General features: G+C 38.1%; 1 protein-coding gene across 1 annotated transcript; it reads right to left on the reverse strand.

The window, feature by feature from the left end:
- Positions 1–567: 567 nt before the first annotated feature.
- LOC145986821 (pantetheine hydrolase VNN2-like) lies at positions 568–10373 on the reverse strand. The gene is made up of 6 exons (XM_083121277.1): positions 10204–10373; positions 5662–5799; positions 4951–5103; positions 3447–3616; positions 2433–2647; positions 568–1431 (listed from the first exon to the last, which is right to left on the reverse strand). The coding sequence occupies exons 1-6, from the start codon at positions 10270–10272 to the stop codon at positions 644–646; spliced, it is 1533 nt and encodes a 510-aa protein (XP_082977403.1). The 5' UTR covers positions 10273–10373; the 3' UTR covers positions 568–643.

Raw genomic sequence — 10373 nt, forward strand, 5'->3', positions numbered from 1 at the left:
CATGTAACCACACAATACACCACACACCTCCCCAAACATAGTGCAAATGGTGCAGACACCAAATACACTATGTGACACCAAATCAATAAAGTGGACGATGGCTCTGTGCTGCACTTTGTAACCAACTAGATGCGAGAGTGCAAAGAGAGTCAAAAAATGCAGTGAACCGTTATGTATGCTACATCCACATAAGTCTTGCACCAATTACTGTTAACATCAGTTACTTGGTTTTATTTGAACAGTAATGCCCTGACCTCGAAATAAAATCTATTACTGTAAAAAAAGGGGAGAACTGTTGCTTGACCAACAAAAGCTGGAGCCAGAACTCTGATATTTTGTGCTAGTGTTTCAACTGAGCCATTCTGTGGTGGAGTAACGTGTTTTTACTGAGGAGAACATGGCATTTTTTAAAATTCATTTACCAATGCTATGGTAGGGGATGACCAAATTTTTGATGATTTGTCTCACATGTAGTTGCACATGAAATTAAATGTATCACGCAGAAATGATCAACAGTTTACTCAATGTGAATTGAATATTTATTGTTAGTTTTACATATCACCCATGATCAACCTATGAATTAATAATTTTACAATTCAAAACAATGAATAACTTTAATAATATGATGTTCAAATTATCACTGTTAACATAGTTTTTTTGTAATGTCTATACCAAAGATACCCAGTGTAAGAAATGAATCTACTGGCTCAACAGTCTGAAGAATAGATTCTACATTATCAGCATTTGTATGTTCCTGGTATGTGAATGAATCTGCTGGAAGAACACCTAAGTTCTCTGTTACGCTGTTAGGGAAAAGAAAGTTCACCGAGAAGTTTCCTGAAATTTGAAATGATTCAAAAACTGGCACAGATGCTTCATTTGGAAGCAGTCCACAGGAATCCACTGAATTATTATCATTACATCTTACCACAGCACATGCTTGGTAGCTTTTGTTGTGTCCAAATTGAAACCTTTCGCCACTGAATGCCACAAACCTGAAGTAGGCAGTTGAATCGGGCAATTCAGCTGGCAACATGTGGACATTCAGGTTGCAACACAGCCCGCACTGACACAAGGTGACATTTGTCTGGTCCGGAGACAGCAAAGTGGTTTCATGTGCTGTTAGAGACTCTTGCCAGACTGGCATATCTAGAACTCTTTGAGAAATGTTGTTTTCATCTTCATTCTTGTGCGACGGAGAGGAAATATCTTTGAATTCTTCTCCTGGACACAAGTCATTCACTGCCTTCTTCTTTGCTACTTTAGATATTAGAAGCTTTCTTGTGAATTGGTCTGTGTTGATTGATGTGTAAACTCCATTTACTCCGCCATAGATGCCACTTCCCCCGCTGCTCATATTGGGTCTATTGTATCCGGCTGCGAGGAGATTAACATTTGCCCCGTAGGACCAACCAGCTTGTATTTGAGTAGCTGAAATAATATGAATATGTTATCAATGGGGTATGTATAACAGAACGTAGCTTACTTTTACAAATAATGTACACTCAGTTGTAGTTAAATCCAGCCTTGGCTTTGCAGTCTACCTCTAGTTGCTTCACAGAAATAGTATCCCCATTTTAGGTGGGATTTAGCTCTTTTCTGCCAATCCAATGTGACAACACTGGCCTGTTCCGGCAGGCCTGAGTAGTAACTGGGCCCCTAAACAGGCATATGAATAACCCATATCACACTGTCCCTAAGTCTTCCATGGCTTCCCTTGCATTGGCACCCTCTCCTCTTGTTACCTCTTCAGGGTAGCGGAACAGCCTCCCTCTTCGCTTCTGTCGGCCGCAGAAAAAATGTACTCTGCAATATCTACTCGATGGCAACGCTGTTGGTAACGTACTTAACAATGTTGGCATTTTATTGAAACAACTTTTTAATTCTTTATATTTTGCTGTTACCTGCAATAACACTGGTTACATATACACCACACCTCTGTCCAGATGCCTGATGCACACAGCATAATAACAAAATGGTAGAATATTGCACTAAATTACAGGCTATTTATAAATATACTTGATTGCTAAAATTATCCTTAATATTACCACTACATGATATGCCTATATCGGCCCCCTAGAGTATTGATTAACCTGAGCCATCTCTAATAATAATAACAAACGAGGATGGTAAGACTATGAGGGGAAAATGAATGAAGGAGGCCATTGTAAAATAAACTGAATATAGTAATGCACTGTATATCGAGAACTCTGAGGTTTCTGGAAAACTCAGGGAAAATACATTTAGAGTTCATGTGGAAACCCTGTTTACTTAGCTTTATACCTTGTTCCTCTCTTTTTACCTTTTACTGCAAATCAATTATCAATTAAGCCAACTGTGTGCACTATTAATTTTTAGTTCTAGCATACGTTATTTTCTTCCTTTTCTCAGACATACATACATCTCTAACACTGTAGTTTCAACTCACTAACCTGTAAGGAATGGCAGTTCTTGGTACCAGGCTGTGGGAAAAACTAAGTCAGTTATGTTGTAGTCTCTCACTAGGTGGATGGCTGGGTCTCCAAACAGAATGTCAAAGCAAGTTATCACCCCAAATCTTGCTCCGAAGTCTGTGTCAAAAAACACATGCTCTGGTTCAGGTGTTATGTTTGTAAATGGTTCAGTGAAGAGATTGAACTTTCTATATCTGTAATGAAACAGTGAAAAGGAGAAATGATTAGTACAGAACAAATAACAATTTTAACATAATCTTAATGTGATTATGCCTGTTTTTTCAGGTAGGATGATTGGATTCAAATTTAGGTTTGTTACTGATCCATAACTCAGTTGCCTAACTTACTAGAAGTGGCATGCTCTGGATTTTCATAAGGAGAGAGGTTATACCCCTTTTCCTAGCACTCAGTCCTTTATTTTGCCATCTTTTCCTGTCTTTGTTGTCCACTCCTACTAGCCTGTATGAGGTTGATGTTTGAGTAATGTGAGGACAAGTTGAAAGTTGTGTTTAGATAAAGAAGTAATAATGTTGCAAGGTAGTAAAACACAGTAACAGCATTCTGCAAATTATCATGCCCAGAAAGTTTGAAAGGATTTTTTTTTTTACTTAGCAGTACTATTTCCTTCTTGTTTGCATATCACACACACACACACACACACACACACACACACACACACACACAACCATACTCCCTCTCTCTCCTTTCTGCAGACATCTCTCCTCCTGGCAAACATCGTTGTGAGCTGTGAAAATTTAAAATTCATTTACTTACAAAAAAGTCCCACTGTTACAGATTTAAAATAATGAAAATTAATAGCCAATGTTCTAAAAAAAAAAAAATTAGGCAATCTTTGTCACAAGTGATGGCTACCATTGTAGATGTTACAAATAATGTAGGGCACTGAACAGTAATCACTCGAGTGTGTGCTTCTTATAAATCAAACACACTTCTCTTTGCCCTAATTTCCTATGTTACAGTTATATAACCTACCTGGCTATAATGTTACCACTGCGATCAAAAACTACATCAGTGTTGAATAGGTAAAATCCATCAGATGGGCAGTTAGAGTCATTCTCGCTACTGCAGTGTTCAATGGACACCAAATTGACCAGCACATAGATTTGATTTTCTAAAGCTGCACAGGACAGGTTCTTCAGTACCTGTAAGAATTTGAATTTTTTAGAAAGAAAATTCTCACTGTCTCTTTTCTGAATTATTGCATAACTATTCTGTATTGAAGAAAATCTTTCAGGTGTTAATTTATTTTTCTGCTTAGATATCAGTGTTGAATCTAGTCACTTTCCTCAGGAGGAGATATCAAACTTCACCAAGAGAAAAGGGGGGAGGGGTCATAGGTATCAAATTATAATACTAATAAAAACAATACTAATATTTTTAAGTTGTCGTTTACCTGCGATACATAATTAAATGAAATGTAAATTTTGATAAGCACGTCACCACCATTCCACAGCAAATTGTTGACAGACTAACCCTTAAAATAACTGCAAGAAGTTGAAATTTATTAAAACAGTGCTTGCAGCTTACATTACACCAGTCCTGCCTTTCTACACATGTACATTATTAAGTTGCAATGAAATGGAATTTTATTATATATTATAGTTAGCAGTTTTCAAAACATCGTTTGTGGTGTAAGGGGTGACCTTCCACATAGTACACCCAATTGTCTACCTCACTTCCACATAGTACACCCTGGACGACTTTACGCCGACTAACGAGAGACTCTGGCCCTATGGCCAGTATAATTCTGTGTGTTTTCCTGTGTTTTATTCTTGTGTGTGTGCCCCTTTGCAGCTTCAGCTTTTAACGCGTCAGAATATTTTAAGATTTTAGTCATGTGACATTACAGTTGTTATTTGTTATGGTAAGGGGCTGGACCCCGTATAATGTGACATGTGCAAAATAGCCTAAGTGCTGATGTACCCATAATTTTAAATTAAAATTAAAATTAAAACATCGTTCATTATTTTGTATGAAAGCCAAAAAAAGTACATTATGCATTAAATTAAAGTGAATGGAAGAAAGCCAAAGGCAACATGATTGTCAAATTTCTAAGCTATTGACGGAATGCTCTATGATTGCCAAATTTCTAAGCTATTGACGGAATGCTCTGGCAGGTTATTGAAATTTTCGGGGGGGGGGGGGAGATTTTCTATTTCCGGAGGGAAGCATAACCAGCGCTGACCTGGCTCATATCCCGAGAGAACCTCTTCATAGTGACTAATGATTTTGCCTAGTGGGATCTTCAGCACTAAAAATAGCTGGTTTCACAGAGTTCACCAGGACTTGTATCTCAAAGAAGAAGACCAAGAAAATTTGTTTATCTTGAACCCTCTATACTATACACTATGAAAGTCTCAGTAGTGTACAGCAACACCCTGTATATTTCATGTTCATCTTGCCCTCCCTCCCCCATGTTTATTACATTGTCACATCAAATGTAATGTAATTCCATCACATACGCACATAAACATACCTCAGAACTGATTTGTTCACTATGGCAAACATCTTTTGCAGATTCTGACAGAGGGTCTGGAACTTCTTGCAAGAAGGCCTTGTCTTCTGATCGCTTTTGTGGCACATCTATTGTTGTCATACCATCCTCTGGGAAAACAATTATGTCCGCTCCCTGCAAGAAAATAACATATATTTTTAAATGGATTAAGCAATGCAGACCTAACAGTTCCCTTTACCCTCCCCTCAAACAATTGCTTTCATGCCACAGTAATTTTCTACCTTCCCCCCTTTTTTCCCATCACTGGATCATGTATAATGTGAAAACTCTTCCTGCAATAAGTAATAAAGTCCAGTTTTTGGCAGTGACAGTCAGTTGCCAGCCAGAGATGGAGTAGGAAGGAGTAACGGGGCACTGCATTGTCTTTTATCTTTTTAACCTTTTTTAACTTACCTTTCCATACCTTAAATCTTGACTATTCTATCTCGTGAGGAAGCCACATGGTGTGGTGAAAGCTAGAGAGCAAAGTAAGTACATGCCAAAAACAGGACTTTATTATTTAGTGAAATGATGGCATGTCGTATAAGTTATGCCTTATCTTCCTACAATATTTCTAGAAAAATATAGCATTTGTATTTGAACCTCAGGAATTTAGTAAGAAAAGTACATCATTTCCAAAAAACTGAAATGTTACAAGTTCAAAGTGAAATTGAAATACATGAGGAATCTTACCTGTGTTGATGCTTCTTTTATAAATGCATTGTAATTTGCCAAATTCTCTGACATAATTTCCTGTGGAGAATCCACCTCTAGGTTTCCAAATGGTGCATATTCAACTACAGCTGCAGTGTAGAAATCCTCTGCCCTGTTCTGTAAGAAGTTGAATTTATTTGTTGATATCACCCACCCACATAGAATATAATTGCTCTGAATGAAGCAGAATGTATGATTTTAAGTTCTAAAGTGCTTTCTTTGAACTCACTGAAGTATTGAAATGATATGCAGTAACCAAGTTCTCAATAGCTTGGTGGTTACAGTTTCCAACAAATTATTATTACAGATGTAATGCAAGTTAGGTAATATATATTTTTTTAATTATGGAAATATAGGAAATAAGTATAATTTCACTTATATGGCCTATGGGCAACAGTTTTCATATAAAACCATCGCCCATGCTGTATCTTAGCCAATGTTTTTGAGAAGTAATATTAAGAATCCTACACTACACCAGAACCATGTATGTAAGTCTCATCTGCAATGACACCTTGATGTTGATCATTGTGCATCAGCTTCAAATTCAGTTCCTCATGTTCTGTTTTACATCCCAGGAAAAGTGACACACCAATCACCACTGCCTGGTAAAGCATGTAATAATAACCTGTGGTACAACAGCCCATTGAGGCCCCAGGCCTATCTACCGAGTGCCGGCCTCGCTCCCACCTGATCCTACTCACTTACTCACCCGAGGTCCAAGATCATCCAACCACACTTACGGGGTGATGTGTGGTCAGTATGATGAACCCCCAGTCATCATCGTAGGTTTTCTCAGGTTATGCTACTCATTTGTAGTTCCCCAGTTTCCTCAGCATGGTGGGTGTCCACCAATCCCATACACAAGCCAAAATCTCAGGAGAAAAGTTGTTACGCTTCTCCCAGAAGACTCGAACCAGCATGCATCCCATAGCCGGAACCCAAAGCATGATGCCTTAGACCGCATGCACGGCCATGGAGTGGGATGATAAAGCAGCTTACATACGTAAGAACTTGGCCAAAGGTTTAAAGGAAAATTACAACATACCAAGTAGTACTCCGATGATGCTACTACTTCAATTTACGAGGGGCATTTTTCTTGTAGCGGCAACATGTATGAGAAAGAGACATGAAAGAAGATACATACCTGGAATCATTTACAATCCATCAATGTAATCTCCTGCTGCTGCATGAACACGTTTCCAAACATCTGGCAGTCGTTGGATGCCATTGATAGCTCCAGTTTTGTGCCAGTTTGCACAGAGACCGCCCTGTGGCCGAAATGATGCTCTGGTCATCTGGAAAGTGTTTCCCCCTCTGCGGTTCCTTCATTTGGGAAACAAATCAAAGTTGCAGGGACCCATGTCAGGATAATAAGGTGGGTGCTTGAACACCTCCCAACCCCATTGTTGCAGTACGTTCTGCACCACTTGTGCTGTATGACATCTTGCATTATCATGAAGAATGATGGGTCCTGATTGCAGGAGATGTGGTCTTTTGCACTTACGAGCAAGGTGCAAATGGTCATGAAGGTAACTGATGTAATAGTCTGCATTCACTGCAACACCTTGTCAAACACTATGTGCAAAAATAACTCCTTCATGGTCATATGCCACAATCATCATCACCTTTAAATTCGCCGGATCCTGTCTGACTTTTTTTGAACGTGGTAAAGCCGGAAGATGCCACTCATTAGACTGCCGCTTCATTTCTAGCTCGTATGATTTGGCCCATGTATCGTCAGTGGCCATAATGTATCCAATCGCCAACGTGCAAGGTGCATGCATGCACATTCCCATCTGTGCCATTGCTGAACTTCCGATGCCAAGGTCCTGAGTTAGCATCTGGTACGAGTATACAAAGGATGGTTAAATCTTCAGTTAATTTGCTAATTGACTACGTGTCCAACGCCGATCATTCTCCAGCAATCTGCGAAGTGCATCAAGGTGGTGTGGATCTGTTGCCATGAAAGGATGCCTACCACCATGTTCTTTCGTGGCTGATTCACAACCACTTTCAAATGACATGGCCCATCTGGCAACAGTATGATATGGTAAAGTGTGGTCTCCATATGCCTCGCATAAGCCCTTGTGAATTTGCCATGCATTCCTTCAATGTGCAACCTGAAATTGATGAATATTCACCGTTCTTCATGCGTGAACATTGTTCAGGGTGGTATTATTCACTTTAATGTCTTCTAACTACCACACAATACTATTCAGCACCAAACACCTACACACGATCCGTAGTACAGGACAACAAGACCCGATCGTCTTCTGTCCCAGCGACAACTGACAAGCATGTACCAACAGTGTTGCCACTACAAGAAAAATGACCCTCGTATAATTTTAAGAACTCATTTTAAACTGTTTTGTGACTCCCTTAAACATTTTCCACAAGCACAAATAACCTAGTTCCACTACCTTCTTGTAGTATATGTCGTAGTTTGAATTGTGGAAATAATAATTACTAAAATGAGGTTCTTTCAGTTGTATCCTATTGTGTCTGTCAAATTATTTGAGGGGTGGGTGTAAGGTGTACAATTTGGATTGAAGGTTTTATGGGGTACTGTACTTGCTCCAACAAATTTATAGTGTACAGTATACTATTCCTGCATCACTGGTTAGTACAGTTCAAATTATACAAAATATCATAACAGGAAATTTTCTCACCTAAATGACACAGCATTCCAGAAAAATGACTTGGCCACAATTTTTTTTCAAAATTTCTACTACTTGTATATTTAACACTAGAATGTCCAAGGGGGCCAATGTGGCCCCTTCTGAAAGTTTGGGACTTTATATTTCTCGAGCACCCCATCAGAGGCGCTCTATATTTTTTGACTTTTAATATATTGGTTTAAAGATGTAGCAAACAGAGTATTAAACCTGTACTCAAATTACGAACTGAGTTCTTGATCAATATACCTAAAATGTCCGAAGGGGTCAAATTGGCCCTTCCTAATATTTGTTTACGGCAAGAATCAAAGCAGCAGGATAATAAATGCTATCATTACCACTATTGCTAAGTGTGTTTGAATGCTAGTTACATGCAGTGGCGTCTGCATTCTAATTGTAAATATTTGTATTGTTGGCCACTTCCATGTCGATTGTTGAGCCTTTGTTTCCATACTGTTACTATTACTGTATACCAGGGAAAGGCTAAGAACATTTTGATATTGAGCACGCTGCATTCATCTGCGACAGAAAATGATGATCTCAAAAAGACACCGGAAACAGTGACATATTATAATGACACCAAATATGGCATCAACATTGTTGACTAGATGGTACGTCAATATTCCACAAAGTCTGGTTCCAGACGCTGGCCCATGCATGTCTTTTTCAATGTATTGGACCTGGCAGCCATAAACACATGGATTATATACAAGAAAGTGACAGGGAGGAAGGTGAGTGGAAGATATTTTATTCTTCATCTCTATGAGGAACTACGTGCTCCCTACGTTGCTTCCAGAAGGAAACAATATTTGCCAGAGGATGCATATCTTCTATCAACTGAACTGCCTGATAATACTCCACAAACAGAAAAAAGGCAGAAATGCAGAATTCGTAAATCTTGCAAAGGTAACCACACATCCGTCATATGTGGAGGCTGAAATAAGCCTGTTTGTGGCAAATGTGAAAAGGGAAGAAAAGTGTAGTGTACACAATGTTTCAAAAAAGTTGATGCTGCAAAAGAAGAGAAGAAACATGTGGTGATTTGTGAGAAAGCACTTGTGGATGTATTTGACAGCGTCATGTACAGGATATTTTGTGAAGAAGGACAATCAAGAGGCTTAGAAAGTATAAGTTAGTAACAGTTTAGATTGTTATACCTATAATATATTCATGTTCGGTCTTCGTTTTAAAAAAAATAATTCATTCCTCTCCTTACGAGATTTCATGTAACATTCTTGTTCCTTTTACCTTTATTTCAGATATATGCAAATTCAAAGTAAAAGCTTACAGTGAAATAATGTGTTGAACTTATTGTCTTTTATTACGTATTAAATTTTAAATAATAGAGAACATACTCACAGAGACAATGCCTAATCATATCTCTACATTAAACAAAATTTGCCAACATAAGTACGAAGAAAGAAGCATGATCGAAGCAAGGGGCTAAAATGGTCATTTCAGACATTGTAGGTAGAAGCTCACCTTCAGACCTTCTGTGTTAAAATAGCCTGTTCTGAAATGAATTTGACAGTTCCTAATATTAGTGTTTCCTTTGCCATGCTGAGTATATCAAGATTATACATGATAAATGTACCTAAAAATCTGTTGTTAAGTAAACACATGCATTATCAAGATAAAATGCATTTATTTGGAAAACTCGCAAACAATGTGTAGGTCTACATTTTAATGAAACTATTTTCCATCTTTATGTATTCTAATACACCTATCAAAATCTAGAATGAAAGGACTATTTTCCTCACCCAAACGATTGTTACTAATCTTATTTTCTATGAAAAAATGTCAATTACATCTATTATCCAAATAATTATTTTGCTGTATACTTTACCTGTAAACAATTTGTGTGAATGTATGAAAAGAGGTTCAAGACAGATAAGAGAGTAAATATAAACAACATCTTGTATTGTTCTCTCAGCCACCATTAAAGAATTGAAGAGGTCTTGTTTCTTGTTAGGTCAGAGGCAGATGTTAATCGTAACGAAGAGACATCTAAGAGAG

The sequence above is a fragment of the Lepisma saccharinum genome, chromosome 4, assembly GCF_977018435.1.
Source record: "Lepisma saccharinum chromosome 4, izLepSacc3.1, whole genome shotgun sequence".
Classification (NCBI taxonomy): domain Eukaryota; kingdom Metazoa; phylum Arthropoda; class Insecta; order Zygentoma; family Lepismatidae; genus Lepisma; species Lepisma saccharinum.

Coding starts and splice junctions, on each gene's coding strand:
- LOC145986821 (XM_083121277.1), bottom strand. CDS start 10,272: ATGTTGTTTATATTTACTCTCTTATCTGTCTTGAACCTCTTTTCATAC. Junction 5,104..5,661: donor TAAAAGAAGCATCAACACAG/GTAAGATTCCTC, acceptor ATTTTCTTGCAG/GGAGCGGACATAATTGTTTT. Junction 2,648..3,446: donor AGTGGTAACATTATAGCCAG/GTAGGTTATATA, acceptor GTTTCATTACAG/ATATAGAAAGTTCAATCTCT.